Consider the following 22,518-nt stretch of genomic DNA (forward strand, 5'->3'; position numbering starts at 1 on the left):
TATCGATATGTTTAAGTAAGTTCACGTAGTATTTTGTCTGGTGTGTCCGTGTTTATTTTAATAATAATGCCCATGTGAGAGTCTGTAAAATCACGTTGTGGGCTACACTTTTGCCAAGCTCTACCATGTGATATATCACGTGACTTAAACAACCAATGAATGCTGAGCGCTTCTCTCCCGCAGTCAGAGTCATCGAGCGCGATAAAAAAAAATAAAAAAATGGCCGACGTTGATTTTGGAGATGTGGAACTCTTTCAACAATTAGATGACCATACGCCACCAGCCCCGACCCACATTCGCTTCCCGGATGACGCGGAGGACCACGGGGAAGTGTCGGCGTTACGGGGCCGGTTGGAAGAATGTGACGGCGACATTGAGAAGCTAACAGAGGAAAATATCCTTACTGCTAACATGCTAGCATTGGTGATGCTAACTGCTAGGGAAGCGTGCCCCTTAAGGAATTGTTCTATGGGCACATTTTTACATAGTTAAGGACTCTCTTTAGTATTATTATTATTTAGTATAAAATGTGGTACCTTAAAAATGTACTTCACCATGTGGCTAACGTAGAAATAATTTTAAACAGTATGTGAAAGGATCTACTGTCAAAAGTGCTACTCAAAGATCCTCTCTCTAAGACAGTGTTTTTCAACCACTGGGAGATTATGTAAATTCACCTATTTGAGATAAAAATATTTTATGCAAACCAGTAGTTATAATTTGCAAATAAGGTGCCGTTTTTGAGTGTCTGCTGTCTAGAGCTCGGCAGAGTAACCGTGTAATACTCTTCGATATCAGTAGGTAGCAGCAGGTAGCTAATTTCTTTGTAAACGTCGTATCTAATGCTTAAACCAAAAATAAACAAAAGGCCAGTGCCCCTAAAAAAAAGGCATTGAAACTTAGGGATGGCTATGGAAAACGAAACAAAAACTGAACTGGCTACAAAGTAAACAAAAACGGAATGCTGGACGACAGCAAAGACTTACAGCGTGTGGAGCAGACGGCGTCCACAAAGTACACCCGTACTTGACATGACAATCAACAATTTCCATACAAAGATTTAGATTTATTGGTCCCTGTTGGGGAAATTCATTTTCACTGCCGTACATTTAAACAATAGACATTACACATCACAAAACAAAAATAACAAAAAGACATCATACGTGACCAACACATTTACATGCTTGTCAGACAGGTCGGCCGGGCCTGCTGTTAAGGGCGGCTATAACTGCAGGGATCAGGCTTTTCCTGAGGCGGGCCCTCCGGAATTTGATGGTTCTGTAGTGGGATTATGTATTGGTGTAGTGGGCGACTGATATCCTGGACTATCGTTTTTGCCAGTCGAATGATTGACCTGTGGTTTAAATCTGAAATGTTAGGTGTGGGTAAGCCGATGATTTTAGCTGCTATGTTTGTAATGCGTGTGAGAAGGATAGCGCCCGCACAACTGAAATATTCTTGATTGCTAAGACAAAGTAGATACGGGAAATATCGCTCAAAGGAAGACATGAAACTGTTACAGGAAAATACCAAAAAAAAGAGAAAAAGCCACCAAAATAGGAGCGTAAGACAAGAACTAAGACACTATACACAGGAAAACAAAAAAAACTCAAAATAAGTCACGGCGTGATGTGACAGGTGGTGACAGTACACCTACTTTGAGACAAGAGCTGTATTGATGCATGGTTGGTTATGGTTTAAAGTCATATCCAACAATTGCGACAATTACTTGCGGGGAATAGCGCTCAAAGGAAGACATGAAACTGCTACAGGAAAATACCAAAAGAAGAGAAAAAGCCACCAAAATAGGAGCGCAAGACACTACACACGGGAAAACACCAAAAAACTCCAAATAAGGCACAGCGTGATGTGACAGGTCGTGACACCTACTTTGAGACAAGAGCTATAGTGATACATGGTTGGTTATGGTTTGAATTCATATCCAACAATTGCAACAATGACTTTTACTGTCAATATCAACTACCGAGTTTACATTTTTAATGTTTTCTCTTGGTGGTGTGCCTCCACATTTTTTCAATGAACAAAAATGTGCCTTGGCTCCAAAAAGGTTGAAAAACACTGCTCTAAGAGGCAAATTTAGGAATCTGTGACTGTCAAGTGTCAACCCAATACGAGACTCGTGTCACTAATAACATTCCCATAAAGCGCACACCCTTAACTTCCAGTTCACATAAAGCTTTGAGAAGAAAGTTGAACATTCTGACATGCCCCAGGTGATAAGTTTCACTTTCAATTTCTAACCAAAATGAAAATGCTGATGTTTATAATGTTGTGTGTTCGTCTTTACAGTGGTATCACTATCGAAGATGTCAACATCGACGGGCCAGTCGTTCAAATTATATATTCAAACAATGTCATATCAAAGTAAGTTATCATTTCTGCCAAGTCAAAATGGACTTATTTAAAAGTAGGCCATTATTGCAAATGGAGATGCCTCAGATACTGTTCTTCTTGGATTCAAAGTTGTCACACTTACCTAGATAAAATCTGTCAAGTGTGAATTAAAACTCCAGAAAATCTATTGGAGTTGATAAAGTGTCCTTTGGTCTTCTCAGCTCTTTCAAGTTGAGGCATGCTCGATCACACAGGATCATTTCTATGCGCTTATGTCACATTAATATAGTTGTCCAACTCAAAAATAGGTTTGCATTATTTATGTTTTTGAAATTGTGAAGTATTCCTGTGTACTACTTAATGTAAATGTTATCTCCTTCAGTTTATAGCACTCTAGCATTGTTTTTTAGGCTACAAGAAAGTAAAAAAACAACTTATTATTCAGGCAATGCCGGCAAGAAATCGAAGATAGCATCTGCGGTGTCATGCAGCGACAACAGATAGCAGGCGACACAGAGACCCATTCCCCTTCCACCTACTTGAAGCCTCAGGTATGTGCGTGAAGATGTAATATATATATGTATGTATGAATTGTAAGGACTAAATAATACTATCTGTCCACTTTAAAGCCTTCTTCATTTGCAATGGATGAAGACCCAGAGAAGTCAGCCAGCACTAGTGTCAGAACAACAACAGAAGCCTTTAAAGTGAGTACGTTCGCAATGATTGTCTCATACAGTGGAACCTCTTAAGTAGGGCTGCACAATGAAATCAGATTTTTCTCACAAATTTGGCGGCCACGATTAAATTAGGTAAACGTCGGCAGTATTGATATTTTAAAAAGCAGGCTTTGCTGCATATCAAATCAACCCCTTTCACAGCCCTGTGACGACAGGAGAGCAACAGTGGACTGAGTCATTGTGTACGGGCACAGAGCTCCATGACTTCGCCGACGGGTATCGATAGACTTTTCCTGGACTGCTGCAGCCGGTTGCCTCGTTTACCGACTTTCGTGGGTAGGGCTGGGCGATATGGCCTTTTTTTAATATCTCGATATTTTTAGGCCATGTCACGCTACACGATATATATCTCGATATTTTGCCTTAGCCTTGAATGAACACTCGATGCATATAATCACAGCAGTATGATGATTCTATGTGTCTACATTAAAACATTCTTGTTCATACTGCATTAATATATGCTCATTTTAAACTTTCATGCAGAGAGGGAAATCACAACTAAGTCAATTGACCAAAAGTGTATTTATTAAACAGTTATTAAGCAGTGGCACAAACATTCATGTCATTTCCAAACAGAAAGTGCAAGATTGTCAGAGACATTTTAAAACAAGCTATGAGTGCACTTTTGTGCATGATGTCACTAAGCTGACATATCAAAACAACACTAAATTAAAGTGCACTTTTTGTACAGAACGCCACTAAAATAGTTTAAAACAAATAAAGTGCACTTTTGTGCATGATGTCACACAAGATATTTCAATAACTGTCAAATAAAAATGAGCTGCATAATAGGAAATCAAATCGCTATGTGGTAGGTTACTGTGGACGTAATCTCCTTCTGTTGTTCACTATTTTTTTCATACGGTGTTGATGTGGAAATGGTTGCCTCTGCATTTTGTTGGTGTGGCACCGAACGGAGATGTTGACATGCGGAGTAAGCACTCTTCATTCTCTAGCGGGTGACTTTTCAAATGATGCTACATATTAGCAGTAGTTTTTCTTGGGAATTAATTCTTCCTTCATTTGTTACCAGATTTGCACCTTCTTTCTCTCGTATTACCACTCGCACCACAGCTAACGTTACCCATGCCGCTACCTCTCTGCTCCGAGAGGGCGTATACGTATGTAAGAAGGTGCGCTTGCTGTCTGTGAGAAGGAGAGACAAGAAAGAGTGAAAAAAGCCTGTAGTGTTAATGCCCGCAGCTAAAAGCAACTGCGTGAGAACATATACTCGAATATCACGATATAGTCATTTTCTATATCGCACAGAGACAAACCCGCGATATATCGAGTATATCGATCAAAGATTGAACAGCTGTTATTAGATGACGACAGGTGTGGACGCCAGCACAACACGCTGCTTTACTTGTCTGCTTGGAGTCACACAAGCAAGACTAACGGCCAACCATCGTGCTAAATAGAATATGGAAACTCTGGATACACTATTCCATAGATGGGACAACACTTAAAAATTAATAAATAGAGCTAAAGGCATCATATAATAGGAAGAAGATCAAATGTTAATACTACTAATTTATTCAATATGTTTTTTTCAGGCCTGATACAGATTATTAGTAGTCAAGGAAGCCGATAACCGATATTTGCAGCCAAAGTTCATTTGCAGTGAAAGTTAGCTAAACATGAATAGTGTATGTCAGTAAACAGCCGGATAAATCTTTAAGTTTTTTTACCATTTTCTTTTAAAATAGATGAGCAACATAATGTTTCATGCGGCGCTAATGCTGTGGTAATTTAGCAGCTAAAAACATCAGGGGATTTCACCAACACCAGTCTGGTGCTGCGTGTCAGAGGAGCATCAACATTTGCGTTTCAAAATATGTGAAATCTCCAGGGGAAAAAAGTAAAAAAATATGGGATTTCGCTACATCACAATAACTCGCCATCTACTCAATTTTATACAGTTTATTAGCAGTTTATTGATTTAGTACTTTGTAAGGTTTCCTTGTGAGGGAACCATGAAATATCGGGAACATTTAAATAAAAACAATGGGGTTCCTTCACTCAGCTTATAGTTGAGGCATTTTTCAAGCTGGCAGACATTTCTTCCTGGATGTTACAGAAAGTATGAGACTGTGCAAGCTGCTGCCTGCTCTTCTTTATTTCTTTAATACCGTAATTTCCGGACTATAAGCCGCACCTGACTATAAGCCGCACCAGCTAAATTTAGGGGAAAATACAGATTGCTCCATATATAAGCCGCACCCGACTATAAGCCGCAGGGTTTTGATGTGTAATTACCGTAGTATATAGAGGTTCCTGCTACCACGGAGGGGATTGTCGGGACAGAGATGACTGTTTGGGAACGCAAAGCGTCCCATTTATTAACAATAAATCTATCAATCAAACTTTCACATCTTTGACATGGCGAACAGCATTCGTGCAGAGGACAAATAATACAACGGTGCAAATTAATACAAAGTGCTCGCCTGTACGTTATCAAAATAACCAGCCTACCGGTATATGAAAAGTCAGTCTTTAATCATTGTGTCATCGTCTTCCTCCTGCGTACTAAAACCACCGAAATCCTCTTCGTCGGTGTCGGAGAAGAACAGGCCGTAAATAAGCCGCACCGTTGTATAAGCCGCAGGGACCAGAACGAGGGGAGAAAGTAGCGGCTTATAGTCCGGAAATTACGGTAAGTCTCTTATTTGTCAAGATGTTGACACAAAGTTTGGATGCAATTGCTGCAGTTGCGAAACAAACAACAGGACTGACAAGAGGTCAGGAAAGAAGGACAAAAAACAGGATTTTTTGACAAAAAATTTAAGTTTTGACAGGTAAGCAGAGGAGACGTACTATAGGTCAGTGGTCCCCAACCACCGGTCCGTGGATCGATTGGTACAGGGCCGCACAAGAAATTAAAAAAACATTTTTTTTAATTTTTTTTAATTTTTTAAAATTACATCAACATAAAAAACACAAGATACCCTTACAATTAGTGCACCAACCCAAAAAACCTCCCTCCCCCATTTACACTCATTCACACTAATTCGCACAAAAGGGTTGTTTCTTTCTGTTATTAATATTTCTGGTTCCTACATTATATATCAATATATATCAATACAGTCTGCAGGGATACAGTCCGTAAGCACACATGATTGTATTTTTTTTATGACAAAAACAAAACGCCATCAAGGAAAAGCCTAGGTGGTTGTCTATTGAGTATGTCATAGTCAGCTCCACATCATACATGTAGTACATAAAATACATATATATCTCCAGAGAACAATGTTGTGCTCAATGGCAATATTATTATTTCACAAAATATAAAATAAAACTTAATTAAGAAAATAAATTAAAATTAAGCATATGTTAAAGGGTAATGGGAAGAAGTATACACTTTTTGTCTACTTTCTCATGGTTGTGAAAAAAAACAGCTGAATATGCCTGCTGCTTGTATACATCCTCCAATTTCAGCAAATACCCTAACCTAGCACAATGTTGCTGTTAAAATGTGAGTGTGATGTTAGCGCTGCAGCTCATACATGCTTGTGGTGATAATTTCTGTGTCCTCCTGTCCCAGTCCTCAAGGTTACATTGTTGTATGAGATTATGGCGTGTATAGGAGCACCTACTTTTTACATATACACTGTAAGTGTGCCCTTGTTGGACAAGGGCACACTGACAGTGTATATATGTAAAAAGTAGGTGCTCCTATGAGAGACACAAACCCTAATGGGAACACACACTAATTTGTGTCCGTAGCTTTAATGCTAATGAGCTGTGTTCCTCTCCGACACCGCGTGTCCAATACACATCTAAGGTAGACTGTTTTTTGTAATCTTCTGTATGTTTTTCTGCCACAGGTGGTTGGAAGCGTCCTGTACTTCACCACCTTCAGTGTGGACAAACTTGGACAACCCTTGCAGAATGAAAACCCTCAGGGGACTGAGGGGTGGGAAGTGCCAACGTATCTTTTAAGGGACGGAAACCGGTGTGTGCTTGTCAAGATGTTCTCCAAGTTTGTTTCGTAGTGTCAAATAAGCAGGAAAAAGCGCAGAAACTTCCTTAAATGCTGCAAAGCTATCAACAGGTTTTCAACCAAGTCATTGGCACAGATGGGCAGGATGTAGAGATGAAGGACAAAAGGTGCATTTTCTTTTTTTAAAAAGTACTTCCTTACATCTTTAGCCTCTCAATTAATGAATATCCCATTACTAATGTGTCCTTTGCTGCAGGCCCAAAAATATGTGTTTTAACTGTGGTGTAAGCGGCCATCAAGTGAAAGACTGCCCTAAGGTGAGTTTTTGATTGATTGATTGAAACTTTTATTAGTAGATTGCACAGTACAGTACATATTCTGTACAATTGACCACTAAATGGTAACACCCGAATAAGTTTTTCAACTTGTTTAAGTCGGGGTCCACGTAAATCAATTCATGGACTTACATTTGCTCACAGAGCCTCTGAAAGGGAGAAAAAAATGGCTTGAAAATAGGTCTGCAAAACAATATTTTTGCAAATCATTCTGTTTGTGATTATTACCCAAGCCCAAAGACTTTGCTGCCATTAATGAGAGACGAAAGGAGTTACTGAGCAACAACACATTCCTGCAAAGTAACCAGCGGTACCACGCTGATGAGGTGGACGAGCGCTTCTCTAAATACAAGCCTGGAATCTTAAGGCAAGATGTATTGTTATTTGGTCATGTGACACACATCGTCGTATGTTGACTAACTTTTTTTCTTTGTCTTTCATGCAGCGAGGAGCTTTTGTCGGCGCTGGGAATCAACACAAACACTCTCCCTCCTCTCGTCTATCGCATGAGGCTGTTGGGATACCCGCCGGGTTGGCTCAAAGAGGCAGAAGTGGAGAACTCTGGTTTAACACTGTATGACGAAAATGGTACTTTGCATTTATGTATCTATGCTATTTTAAAGGAAAACTGCACTTTTTTTAAATTTTGCCTATCGTTCACAATCCTCAAAGACATGACGGATGGATTTTTTTTAATGCATTCTAAATATTAAATAAACGTAAATAAAAGTCTGCTTACAGCAGAAACAATGGGATAAAATCTGATAAATCATTCAAAAAGCGCCAACAATACACCATTTACATTTTGTGATTAAATATTAACCAAGTATTAGTAATATTATAATAAGCGCTAACACAGACAAACTATAGCGACGACATGATCACTTCCAAATGTGCCTATAAATACATCATCGAGTGGTCTGCTGCTTCCTCACTTCCCCCTGGAAGTTTAATCTAGATCATAAATCATGCATCTCACCTGGAAAGTAGATAGCTGAGGATTTAAACCGACAAATTGGGACAATGACAGCCGTTTAGGAACTGGCGAGAAAGACACGAAAAGCGCTTTGTCCCCCCGCCCCCAACCCTGTTTCTTTGCGAGGCTTAGACATTTTTCATCTAAATGGGAATATATGAACATCTAAGCAGTCTGCATCCTAATGACAGCAGACATTATACAATAAGTGATATTTTATTATGTTTGTTGGCTCTCATAAAGTCTGCAGTGGGAAGAAATCAGTGATAAAGAGAAAAAAAAACGTAAACTTTGTGATGCGTTTTTGAATTTAATGTGCAGCGAATGCTTAAAATGGTCAAAATACGTAAATATTGAATGTTATTAATGTGCCCGTTATTACATTACGTATATCAATCAATCAATCAATCAATCAATCAATCAATGTTTATTTATATAGCCCTAAATCACAAGTGTCTCAAAGGGCTGCACAAGCCACAACGACATCCTCGGTACAGAGCCCACATATATATACATATACTTACATCATGTATATAAAACCTTAATGGAGGTGTTTTTAGGGGCTCTATAGGCAGAATTGAGCGGCTCCCATAGGCTCCATTGTAAGCGAACTTTTGATCGCATTTATTTAATATTTAGAATGCATTAAACAAAAAAATCCATTGTCATGTCTTTCATGATGACTGTGAATGATAGGTAAATTTCCCAAAAAAGTGCAGTTCCCCTTTAAGGGTTCACATGTTTTCAAATAAATGTTATTCTTCTTGAGTGCCCAATGACAGCATCGTGACCAACAGCATCACGACGTATGACGTTACCAAACTGGTAGACTTTCCAGGCTTCAACGTGCCGGTGCCGCACACAATGAAAGACGTAAGTCAACGCAAGAGTTCTCCGCAATTCTTGTCAACATTTGTTAACAGTGTGTAATTTAACCTGAAACCAATGACGTGTGAGTTGCCAATACATAACATTGTTCACAATTACACTATTGTCTATTAATGTGATATTCAATGTTATTTTGTAAATGCAGGAGTTCATGCGCTACAGTTCCGTTCCTATGCAGAGCAACCACATGAAGCAAAATTATGCCGCCTACCTGTCCAGCCACTTTGCTTCGGTAACTACGCCAGCTCCCATCCCCACCCCACCCTACCTCTCAGTATTTGGGTGTATCCTGTTGACAAGTGCATGCCACACCTTTCACTTTCCTTGTTAAAGTACTGATGCAACCACACAGTACCAGTAAATATTTATTCATTATTATAGTCACAACTCTGTATTGCAGTGGTGACCCAACTACGGAACAACTCGAAATATTTAATAACCTTTAATTAATCACTTGCTCATGTACATTGCGAATATTGTTAGTGAATGACCATGTGTATAACATTAAACATTTAAGAGAATACTGTATTATTCGGACTATAAGTCACAGTTTTTTTCATAGTTTGGCCGGGGCTGCGGCTTATACTCAGGAGCGACTTATGTGTGAAATTATTAACACATTACCGTAAAATATCAAATAATATTATTTAGCTCATTCACGTAAGAGACTAGACGTATAAGATTTCATGGGATTTAGCGATTAGGAGTGACAGATTGTTTGGTAAACGTATAACATGTTCTATATGTTATACCGTATTTTTCGGAGTATAAGTCGCTCCGGAGTATAAGTCGCACCGACCGAAAATGCATAATTAAGAAGGAAAAAAACATATAAGTCGCACTGGAGTATAAGTCGCATTTTTTGGGGAAATTTATTTGATAAAAGCCAACACCAAGAATAGACATTTGAAAGGCAATTTAAAATAAATCAAGAATAGTGAACAACAGGCTGAATAAGTGTACGTTATATGAGGCATAAATAACCAACTGAGAACGTGCCTGGTATGTTAACGTAACATATTATGGTAAGAGTCATTCAAATAACTATAACATATAGCACATGCTATACGTTTACCAAACAATCTGTCACTCCTAATCGCTAAATCCGATGAAATCTTATACGTCTAGTCTCTTACGTGAACGAGCTAAATAATATTATTTGATATTTTTCGGTAATGTGTTAATAATTTCACACATAAGTCGCTCCTGAGTATAAGTCGCACCCACGGCCAAACTATGAAAAAAAAACTGCGCCTTATAGTCCGAAAAATACGGTAATGCTTTTTGTGTCTGGTGGCATCTTTTATGGCATTCGTTTTTTTCATATAGGAGATATATTTGATCTCATATGATATAAACTTCTTGCAATATGTATTTTCTTGCATCTAGATCGTACCAGGCAGAGTGAGTGCCAGTGTCTCTCATAGTGAACTTTCAGCGCGTTAAAAGAGTGGGTTCTGTTGTAGATCGTATTGCAGGACTGCTTCTAAAATGCCCATAAAAAGAGATACATGTTATTTTTTATTTCAAAAATATGAAGAAAAAAAACATAGGTAGGAGCATGATAACATGAATCAACCAATCAAAGATTATTTATATAGCCCTTAATCACAAATGTCTCAAAGGGCTGCATGAATGTGGACGGAAATAAGTGTCTATTGCAGTGGTTCTTAACCTTGTTGGAGATACTGAACCCCACCAGTTTCATATGTGCATTCACCGAACCCTTCTTTAGTGAAAAATATATATATATATATATTTTTTCAAATTCAAGACAAAGTTATGTTTTTGGTAACAATTTAGTATGGGGAACATATTCTAAGTAACAAAGACTTAATTTAGAGTTTTTTGGTGAGAGTTTTTTGGTTAGGGTTATGGTTAGGGCCAGGGTTAGAGGGTTAGGGCTATAATAAGACCATGCCGAATAAGGCATTAATAAGTACTTAATAATGACTAGTTAAGTGCCAATATGTTACTAATTTGCATGTTAATAAGCAGCTAATTAATGGTGAATATGTTCCCCATACTAAAGTGTTACCATGTTTTTTTACTGGTGCACAAAATGAACCGTGCATGAACATCACCTTGTTCAAACAACAAAACCAACACAGTGCATAAACTCACAACAAATCACACACCTGCAAATCAGTCTGACTTCAGCTGTTGCCGTATCTGTAATACGCCGATAGGGAGAAGTTTTTATTTACACCCCTAAGCCCGACTCACCGAAGCCCTAGGGTTCGATCGAACCCAGGTTAAGAACCACTGGTCTATTGTGACAGCCGCCGTACACGCAAAACCCTCGCTTAAATCGGCTGGTCTGTAACACTTTTGAACTTCTTGGCAATTGTTGACAGTCTTATTAGTAAATCACTTGCCCAAACGCAATTTTATAATTTGCAGAGGCTGTTTAGCATGTGTTATTTGGTTCCTAGTAGATCAGGCCCTATGTGCTCAATATTGACAGCTTGACTGTTTACTAACGTTTTCCCGGCCATCGAAAGGATGACAAGGAGGTGGTCGACCGAGAATCTCTTCATTGCAAAAACAAAACGGGCTACAGGCCAAAACAACATCCGCAAACTCAACTGTCCTTGGTGCGCACCGACAGACACACAGTGGCGTATTCACAAAACTCTTTACAAACCGCTTTCATAAATGGAGCAAACAAGTGAGGAATCAAATCAAATCAAATCAACTTTATTTATAAAGCACTTTTAAAATTTACCACAGGGGTAGCCAAAGTGCTGTACAATGGGCAGTTTAAAAATAATACAAGAACCGAGCAAACACAACACAAACAGAACACGGTAGGTATTTCTCACATTTGGTCCTCATTAAGAAGCTCTAGGGGCATATACGGTATTGTATTACTTTACAAATGTCATCGTCAAAAAGTCATAGGGGCTGTGGTTAAAATGTACATTCGTCTTTTCAAACAGCCCAATGGTCCGAGCAACAAGAGACGACACGAGTCGGACTCATCTCAGTATCACAGGAAGAAGCCAAAATCCAGCCCTGATGGGAACTCTGATATGGATATTGAATCAGGTAAACATTTCCTTGGTGCATTGTTTGATTTTCTCCTGCTCAGTCCAAATTTGGTCCCCAGATCCTGGAACACCTTACAACAGTCGCCGTCATGGCGACTTTCATTTCCAACCGCCACTGCCGCCTGGCTCGCCGTGTCTCAGCTCGCCCCCTCCTCTACCCCACGGCACCCCGCCTATCACTCCCACACGCCCACCTCTACCGAAAAGCACGCCGCCTCACACGCCCACCAATGGGTCCCCCAGGACAGTGCAAGGATCCAACTTGGTTGCGGCGGACAAGGCGGGGGAGGGAAAAGAGGACGAACTCACTCTGGAAGAGTTGGAAGAGCAGCAGAGATTGATCTGGGCGGCGCTACAAAACACTGACACCACCACCAGTAGCGACTCGGAGACGCCCGTGGCGGGAACTCCCATGGGAAGTTCGCCGAGCGTGTCCACTTCGGCGCGGTGCGATTCTGAAATGGATGAGGTTGAAGAAGTGCTGTCCAAAAGGCTTGCTAGTGACAAGAGTCAGACCCAAGTTGAAGGGCAGAACGACAGCCCTCAAAGCCCCGATCCAATCGAACTCCAAGATAGTCTTGCTGTGGACAAATTTCAAGATAGTCCAGGTCCACCTAAATCCGAAGATAACAGTTCTGTTAAATCCCAGGAGAACAGTAGCCAAAGTCCTGATGCCATCAAGTCCCAGGAAGACAACCCCGAAAGTCCTTGCCTCGTCCAATCCCAGGAAAACAGCCCCGAGAGCCCCGACCCAGCAGCCTCACAGGATGTAAACGGATCCTCCCCAAGCACCAACAAGGTGTCAGCGGTACCTCATCGACACAAGTTTGCCGAGGGCATCATGCCTTTCGAGCAGACTCCGGAATACACGGAGGTGGCCGAAGCCACGGGGACGTACGTCCGCATTAGAGACTTGCTTAAGAGTTCACCCCGAAGTTTAGCTAAGAAAAACCCGGAATGAATACTTTCTTGGCCACCTTACGAGATCATGCTTTTTAACTCGCATTTTGGATGTACAGTGTCTTGGAGGCAAGAAGGGACATTGAACCACACAACTAACATTTTTGTATTTTATTTTTTTTAATTGTATTTTTATTGGTAAACATTTTTTATTTAGTGACAATTTTATTTTTTGCCCACCTTGTAATTATGTTTCGAAGTAAACATTTCTGATTCGCATCTGTGTGGTTTTTTTGTCCAATATAGTCCGGTGTGATGACTAATATGAACATACAGACATGACAGAAAATGGACAAATAAACGTGCCATTAAAATAATTGTTTTTAATGGCTTTTTGGGGTCACAAAAACAAACATGTTGCTTTTTGTGTAGCATTTTCATACTAGACCAGACCTGGGCAAATTTGAGGGCCGCATGCGGCCCATTAAGCTTTTCCATCTGGTCCGCCGGACATTCTCAAATATTTTTTTTAGATCTTTAAGATGGAAAGTGTAGCTGCCATTATGATGTGCAGTGATGTTTTTAAATGACCGTAAGTCTTCAACTATACAAAGTACCGTAATTTCCGGACTATAAGCCGCACCTGACTATAAGCCGCACCAGCTAAATTTAGGGAAAAATACAGATTGCTCCATATATAAGCCGCACCCGACTATAAGCCGCAGGGTTTTGATGTGTACCGGTAATTACCGTAGTATATAGGGGTTCCTGCTACCACGGAGGGGATTGTCGGGACAGAGATGACTGTTTGGGAACGCAAAGCGTCCCATTTATTAACAATAAATCTTTCAATCATTTATTTAAACTTTCACATCTTTGACATGGCGAACAGCATTCGTGCAGAGTACAAATAATACAATGGTGCAAAGTAATACAAAGTGTTCGCCTGTACGTTATCAAAATAACCAGCCTACCGGTATATGAAAAGTCAGTCTTTAATCATTGTGTCATCGTCTTCCTCCTGCGTACTAAAACCGCTGAAATCCTCTTCGTCGGTGTCGGAGAAGAACAGGCCGTAAATAAGCCGCACCGTTGTATAAGCCGCAGGGACCAGAACGAGGGGAAAAAGTAGCGGCTTATAGTCCGGAAATTATGGTATGTAAATGGGTGGAATCTGCGCTTTTGCATGATATACTAGTTACTATGGTCATCTAATTAGTTACTGTGGTAATCTTAGTCACAGCAGTTCAGACGAGGCACCAAGCAGTGTGGGTGGGGAGCGTTTCCACAGAGTGTCAGCCTGAAATGCGGGTGTCAGGGACAGACGCGGAAGGAGATTTTTACAACAAAGTTCTAAAGCTTAGTGATATATCAGATTGTAGGTGGGGTTTTTTTTTTACCCCTCGCGTTCATATTTTGTGGTGTTTGTTACATTTTTGTTGCATTTTGCTTGTTGTAAAATATGTCGATCGAGAGGGTAGGTGACATTCATATGTTGTCAATATTCAGTGTTTTATTGTTCATAGTTAATATTGTAAATCCCACGTTCATTATTTTCATGTACATTCTGGGTGCCTCATTCAGTTAACACATTTTAAATTCCATTCCGTTTTTTAGGGCGGTCTGTCATAACGTTTTTAGCATTCAATCAGACATTATTGTGAGGTTTGGTATTAGTTTTCCTAAAAATAGATATACCGGCCCCCAGACACATTGTTGTCTCTAAATTTGGCCCCCGGGTCAAAATAATTGCCCAGGCCTATACTAGACAGTATTTATGGTGGGTACATTTTAGGTTCAAAAATGTCATTTATATACTGGACATTTTTCTAATGAGCCAATATATTACTTTTTTTTTTGTCTTGCTGATATTTTAGTCAAGTGGTATTGTCAACAGATGGACAAATATGTGATCAAAATTGCAGTTATAATGGTTTTTAATGATATATTTTTAGTCATTTTTTGTGTAGTGTTACTATTTACATTCCATTCTTATGCATTCTACACAGTCAAAATGGTTTAATATTAAATGGCACAAAATTGGTTGAGGGTTCATTTTTCAATATGTTTATTACTGGGGAGACATAATTTAATACTTTTCAGTAGCAAAAGAGATAGTTCATTTATATTTTGGTAAACACATTTAGCTCAATAACAGGGTCAACGCCTTGTAATATTGCGGCAGAGCAGTTGTACATCCTACTGACACACGATCTTTGTACACGGACGTCTAGGTCGTTTTTTTTTTTCTGCAGCTGATCTGAATTAGATTTAAACTCGGTGTACAGTTCTTTAAAAATGCTTCTTAACTGTTCATTATTAATGTACATTTACCCGCATACTATAAATTAATTGTCTTGGCTTTCTTAACGGGGGGGCGTTTTAGGTGCCGAGTGCTCCCTCGTAGCCGACATAAAACATCTTTGTGCACGCACAAGACGTCAACGTTGAGGAAAGTCTCGTTCACGCGCCGGTGTCAGCCGGGAGTGTGAAGAAGTCGCTAGCCGGAAAACTCTCCTCCTCTTCGGGGGTGAAAGTCGTGGGCTCCACGCACCCATAAAACAGGTTGGTGTTCGCTCGCTACGTGTCATTTTTTTTGGTCGCGTTTATTAAAAAAGTCAACATGTCCTAGCCGTAGACGAGTTGAGTTTGGCACAAGTTGTCCAGGTAACGTCGACTTTGACTTGAGGCGTCAGGTCGGCTAAGAAGCTAGCTAGCTAAAAGCAGCCCTTCCCTGGGTTGGAACTACTGTTGTGTTGTCTGGGCCTCCTCGTCGCCGCCTTTCCCCTGCTAATAATGTCCATTATTGGGTTTGAAAAGATGATTATGGTCATGGTGGAAGCATTTTTTTTGCTCTCTAAAAGTTAGCGGCGGAGCTGTCGTGACAAAGCGGCCACTTTGGCCAGAGATGAGGACTGGTCGCCGGCTGCAGTTACTGTGGTCGGTGGGTGAGTTGATGCAATAATATAATAACAATAATAATGCCACTTGACTATTTGCCCATTTTATCAATAATTCAAGTTGAAGCTTTTCTTGGTGTCATTTCTTCTTCTTTCCAGATGTGCCACCTCACCTCAATCCGTTAGCTCAGTGTTTTTCAACCTTTTCTGAGCCCAGGCACATTTTTTGCGTTGAAAAAATCCGGAGGCACACTAGCAGAGAACATCATATTTTAGTGGCTTTTTTTCCCTTTTTTTGGTATTTTCCTGTAGCAGTTTCATGTCTTCCTTTGAGCGATATTTCCCGCATCTACTTTGTTTTAGCAACCAAGGATATTTCAGTTGTTTTTATCCTTCTTTGTGGGGACATTGTTGATAGTCATGTCATGTTCGGATGTACATTGTGGACGTCGTCTTTGCTCCACAGTAAGTCTTTGCTGTCGTCCAGCATTCTGTTTTTACTTTGTAGCCAGTTCAGTTTTAGTTTCCTTCTGCATAGCCTTCCCTAAGCTTCAATACCTTTTCTTCAGAGCACTCACCTTTTGTTTATTATTATTATTTGTTTAAGCATTACATACCTTTTTACCTTCACTTTGCCTCCCGCTGTTTCCGACATCTACAAAGCAATTAGCTACCGGCTGCCATCTACTGATATGGAAGAGTATTACACGGTTACTCTGCCGAGCTCTAGACAGCACCGACACTCAACAACAACACATAGTTTGCAGACTATAATTACTGGTTTGCAAAAAATATTTTTAACGCACATAGGTGAAATTAGATAATCTCCCACGGCACACCAGACTGTATCTCACGGCACACTAGTGTGCCGCGGCACAGTGGTTGAAAAACACTGCGTTAGCTTCCAGTCAACGTCACCTTACACTGCAAAAAGTCAGTGTTCAAAAACAAGAAAAAAAATTACAAAAATTAGAGGTATTTTATTTGAACTAAGCAAAATTATCTGCCAATAGAACAAGAAAATTCGGCTTGTCAAGACTTTCCAAAACAAGTAAAATTAGCTAACCTCAATGAACCCAAAACACCTTAAAATAGGTATATTCTCACTAATAACAAGTGCACTTTTCTTGGTAGGAAAAAAAAAGATATTTTTGCTCTATATGTTGAAAAATATTCTTAAATTAAGCATGAAAAAAAAATCATGTGCTTGGCATCATGATTTTTTTTTTTCATGCTTGAAGTAAGAAATGATTACTTTAAAAAAGTAGTTTTATACTTGTGAGTGTTGATGACACAGCTTTGCAACAGTTGATATTCTAGTTTCAAGCATGTTTTACTCAATATAGGTCATAAAATCTCAGCAACAAGCTGTAATATCTTACTGAGATCATTTAGGACCAAAACCCTTAAAACAAGTAAAACCTTAGTGAGAAGAATTATCTTATCAGACAGAAAATAAGCAAATATCACCCTTATTTGAGATATTTAATCTTACTTAGATTTCAGTTTTTGCAGTGTATCATGTAACTTTTATATGTTTTGTTTTTTTATCAGTCATTTCGATATGTATAAGGCTAAGTATTAGGTTGTCAACACTTTAGTCGTCTTTTTTTTAAATTCCCTTCACAAACAAACACCATACATACCGGTATGTATTTGTGATTTTCAGAATACATCAGTCACTTTTTAGCCAAATTGTTTTAAACTTGGACAGGACTTGTTTTTTTTGTCTTTAAAATAACCACTCTTTTACAAGGTCTTTATAATAAGATTCTTATATTTACCTCACATCTTTACTCTTAGGACGGATTAGACCAGTGTTTTTCAACCTTTTTTTGAGCCAAAGCGCATTTTCTTCATTGAAAAAATCCGGAGGCACACCACCAGCAGAAGCCATCATGAAATGAAACTCAGTAGACAATAAAAAGTCGTTGTTCCCAATTGTTTGATATTAATTCAAACCATAACCAACCATGCATCACTATAGCAGGGGGGTGTATATTGTAGTGTCCCGGAAGAGTTAGTGCTGCAAGGGGTTCTGGGTATTTGTTCTGTTGTGCTTATGTTGTGTTACGGTGCGGATGTTCTCCCGAAATGTGTTTGTCATTCTTGTTTGGTGTGGGTTCACAGTGTGGCACATATTTGTAACAGTGTTAAAGTTGTTTATACGGCTACCCTCAGTGTGACCTGTATGGCTGTTGACCAAGTATGCTTGCATTCACTTGTGTGTGTGAAAAGCCGTAGATATTATGTGATTGGGCCGGCACGCAAAGGCAGTGCCTTTAAGGCACGCCCCCAATATTGTTGTCTGGGTGGAAATCGGGAGAAATTCGGGAGAATGGTTGCCTCGGGAGATTTTCGGGAGGGTCACTGAAATTCAGAAGTCTCCAGGGAAAATGGGGAAGGTTTGCAAGTATGACTGGGAGACGCAACTGCTCTGTACTTCTCCCTACGCCTGTGTACCACTTCGTACAGCGGCGTTTTAAAAAGTCATAAATTTTACTTTTTCAAACCGATACAGATAATTTCCGATATTACGTTTTAAAGCATTTATCGACCGATAATATCGGCAGTCCGATATTATCGGACATCTCTATCGGACATGTAAAAAATGGCTCGTTCTAAGTGGCTAGCAATGCAGCTAATGGTAGCAATTAATTCTACCTCTAAATCACTTTAAAATTCATTAAAAAAACATCACCAATACTTCATTTACGTTCCGTAACATGTATAATAACCAAACTGTAGCGACATTGTTATTGTAAGAGCGAACACTGAGGAACTATTTTCCGTGCTTCGGTATTAGCCCTAAAATGTAACTACGGCAAGAGATAAGCAAGCTTCTACATCAGCAAGAAACGCGTTTGATTTTGTAATACACAACACAATGCGATAAGACACCAAACTCTTTGCAGCATTTCAGGTTCAAACACTGATGACATCTAATAATCAGACAAGAAGCAAGGAATCAAGCACAGACAGAGTTCAATTTAGCTCGAGGAGACACGTGTTTTGGGCTGTATTCTAGTTACAGATCCAAACTACGCCCGTGCGCCTCCTCTATTTATTTGGAAGGGCCCTATTACATCACTGGAGCCAGTTGGAGCCTATCTATATTATTTATTTATTAAGTGTTTGACAATGAAATCAAATAATGTCAAGAATGGTGTTAATGAATTATTGGATGTTTTAGATTTCATTGTGATTGACTGATTGTTTTCAGCTGCTTACGCTCCTACTGGTGAGCCACTTCCTCCTCCTATAATTAAGAAGACAGGACAGCTGGGTGCCCTTTGTCTGTCTATCATGTTGAAGGAGTGAGGAGTGAAACAGTTTGTTTACCGCTAAACAAGCCACGCTAAACAAGCCACGCTAAAGAAGCCACGCTAAAACAAGTTATTTTGAAGCCACGCTAAATAAGTTATTTTGATTATGTTGAAAGTCAACAACGGAGAATATTTATTGTTTGTGAAAATAAATTATGATCATTTGGAATCTAGAAATATCTCCGCGAGTGCTTATTAAGGAATTTAGTGAGTCAAACACTTCCTCCTCAAGACTACTCTGCATTACTTTATTTTTTCGAAACTTTTTTGGAAAGCAAGAGTAGCCGCTACAAGTAAACAAACTTCACTGAAGACCCAAAAGATCAACCAAGATCGCGCTGCACCGATGACAGCCAGCAGCCGGCGGGCCTTGAGTAAAATCAGCTGATGACGTCATGAATGAACGAATGAACGCGCCGCTGCGCTGTATGGAATCATTCGAACAGATTGTGGATGTGAAATGCAATAAAACAGGATGTTGGAAGGACATTTAAGAATGAAATAAGTGGACATCAAATTGAGCTGTGTGATTACCTGGAATGATGTCTGGCACACCTGAGACGGCAGCTGAGCACGAGGACATGCTGAGAACGCGCATTGCTTCGCGCAGAGGCAGACTGGGCGCGTGCACGAGGAGGCTAAATGAAATAAAGACTTTGATGACTGATGTTAGAAATGCTGATAAAGTCAATGATGCATTTGAAGGAGCTGTGGATGAATTTAAAAATGCTCACAACTTTGTGCAAGAATTCTTATCAGAAGAGGAAAAGGAAAATGATTATTATGACTGGTATGAACCCAGAATAATAAATTTGAATATTTCATGAAAGATGTTGAAACATGGAAAAGAGAAATTGCACAATCAAAAGTTGGACCACTGGACAGCATATCAAATGTATCTCACAAATCAAAGTCTGCCACTGGATCAAAAGCCTCCAGATGTTCCTCAGTATCCTCAGAATTAAAAATTGCCAAAGCGGAACAAGCTGCCACAATGGCTCGAGCTGCTGCACTTAAGGAAAAACACACCTTGCAACTGGAGGAAACAAAGCTTAAAGCAAAGATGGAGCAAATGGAGTTGGAAGCAGACCTCGCAGCATCAACTGCTAAAATACAAATCCTTCAAAGTGATTTAATTCATGGAAGCCATGATGTGGCTCAGGAACCTCCAGGTGATGGCATGACTGAGTATTATGATTCTCACCATGAAAGAGAAACTATGGAGAGCAATGTGGACTTTGTAGAGTTCGGTGCAATACCCAAGACCCCACTTCACCAAACCATCTTAAGTCTCCACAGACCTCTACTAAAAAGGTTCACCAACACATCAGAAGATCTAAATAAACCTCAAAACAAAAACGCAACTGAAAAACACAAGACCCAGAGTGTAAATCAGACTCAACCAATAAATCACTCTGCACAAGATAATGTGGTTATCAATGCTGCTCATGATAACTTGGAAATGGTTATTCAAAGACAAAGTGACATTGCAAAACTCATTGTCTCACAGCAAAAACTGTCTCTACTACCAGCAAGAGAGATTTCGGTGTTTGATGGTAACCCACTGGCATATCAGTCTTTTATCCATGCATTTGAACACTTGATTGAAGACAAGACTGATAATGATCAAGACCGGCTCTACTACCTTGAGCAGTTTACCTCTGGTTTGCCAAGAGACTTGGTTCGCAGCTGTTTGCACGTGGAAGCCAGTAGGGGCTACAATGAAGCAAGGCGCCTCTTAAAAGAACATTTTGGAAATGAGATGAAGATTTCGGGAGCTTACTTGGAAAAAGCCTTGAATTGGACAGCGATTAAAGCTGAGGATGGGAAAATGCTGCATGCATATGCACTGTATTTGAGAGGATGCTGTAATGTAATGCAAGATTTACAGTATTTGGAGGAACTTGATATCCCATCGAACCTAAGGCTAATTACATCCAAACTACCCTACAAACTCAGAGAAAGGTGGCGAAGCACAGCTTATGAGACACAACAGAGAACCGGCAGGAGAATCAGATTTCACAGCTTTGTGGATTTTGTGGAAAAGCATGCCAAGATGCTTTTGGATCCGTTGTTTGGAGACATTCAGGACCAAATAACAATGAAAAGGCCTCTTCCAAGAAGCACAAGTGAATTAAAACCAATCAGCCAAAGACACAGCAGCTTTGCTACTTCAGTAGCTGTGAATACAAAGCCAGCAGGATGCACTGTAAAACAATCATCTGTTCCACAACAACCTGCTCAAACCACACCCAGTGGTATCATCCCTTCATGTGGATATTGTCATGGCAAACATGCTCTGATTGACTGCTCACAATTCAAAACACAGTCACATGACAACAAGGTTGAATTTTTAAGAAGGCAAGGATATTGTTTTGGTTGCCTACTAAAAGGTCATCTAAGCAAAAATTGTAAAAGAAGATTAATGTGTCATGTTTGCAAAATGAAACATCCTACTGTACTTCATGTTCCAAGTGAAAAAGGCCCAAGGCAGGAAAATCAAGCAAAGTCCACTGCTGAGACAGAAGAAACCCCTATAAGCAGTACTCTTGTTTCAGCCGGTGATGCAACCGGGGCCGGGAAAGACTGTGCACCTGCAATCATGCCAGTCAGAGTTAAGACGGCAATCATGGAGGACGACTGTGTGTGTGCTTACGACTCGACCTGGGACACAGAGAGTGATGGAGAGGACCAGGCCGCAGATGGTCAACATCGTCGATCTAGTCGAGACAAAAATAAATCTGGTTGGACTTCAGAATCGTGGCATCACGCGCCCTAGAAACATGAGGGCAGCAAAGGACATGCAGAACTACAGAAGAGGATACCCTAATCTTGCAGATGAAGAGTGCTCAGAGGACAAAATGAAGAATTTGCAGTTTTACCTCAATAAATTCCCCTCTTCACCCGATAATGTCTACATTGAATCGTTCCTCAAAGAATGGAAGAATGACTACAAAAAGCTGGAGAGTGTTCACTCATGCATTCAGTGGCTGTTTCCACTCCGAGAACCAGGGGTAAACTACATGGCTTTTGAACTCACCAAGAAGGAAATTGAGGCCTTTAAGAGTAATGAGGATGCAAAAAAGAGCGCTTCAGGAACCT

At 39.9% G+C, this 22,518-nt stretch overlaps 2 protein-coding genes across 7 annotated transcripts in view; both read left to right on the plus strand.

Annotated features, from left to right (window-relative positions):
- Positions 1 to 167: 167 nt before the first annotated feature.
- zcchc8 (zinc finger, CCHC domain containing 8) lies at positions 168 to 13,469 on the plus strand. 2 transcript variants are annotated; one of them, XM_062025788.1, is made up of 14 exons: positions 168 to 394; positions 2,192 to 2,234; positions 2,311 to 2,385; positions 2,801 to 2,906; positions 2,985 to 3,062; positions 6,923 to 7,026; positions 7,140 to 7,205; positions 7,295 to 7,355; positions 7,607 to 7,740; positions 7,819 to 7,961; positions 9,119 to 9,222; positions 9,383 to 9,469; positions 12,180 to 12,288; positions 12,332 to 13,469. In XM_062025788.1, the coding sequence occupies exons 1-14, from the start codon at positions 220 to 222 to the stop codon at positions 13,249 to 13,251; spliced, it is 2,205 nt and encodes a 734-aa protein (XP_061881772.1). In that variant the 5' UTR covers positions 168 to 219; the 3' UTR covers positions 13,252 to 13,469. The 2 variants fall into 2 exon arrangements, with proteins under 2 accessions (XP_061881772.1, XP_061881773.1); XM_062025789.1 differs by having other exon boundaries at positions 169 to 394; positions 12,350 to 13,469.
- Positions 13,470 to 15,571: 2,102 nt separating this feature from the next.
- clip1a (CAP-GLY domain containing linker protein 1a) overlaps positions 15,572 to 22,518 on the plus strand; it is a 52,861-nt gene continuing 45,914 nt past the window's right edge. Inside the window, exon 1 of one of the 5 annotated variants that reach the window (XM_062025794.1) lies at positions 15,572 to 15,755. The gene's annotated coding sequence lies outside the window, so the exon portion shown is untranslated. The remainder of the gene's footprint in view (positions 15,756 to 22,518) is intronic. The other 4 variants (XM_062025793.1, XM_062025796.1, XM_062025795.1 and 1 more) reach the window with 4 other exon arrangements.

Source organism: Entelurus aequoreus, linkage group LG17 (assembly GCF_033978785.1).
Source record: "Entelurus aequoreus isolate RoL-2023_Sb linkage group LG17, RoL_Eaeq_v1.1, whole genome shotgun sequence".
Taxonomy (NCBI): Eukaryota; Metazoa; Chordata; class Actinopteri; order Syngnathiformes; family Syngnathidae; genus Entelurus; species Entelurus aequoreus.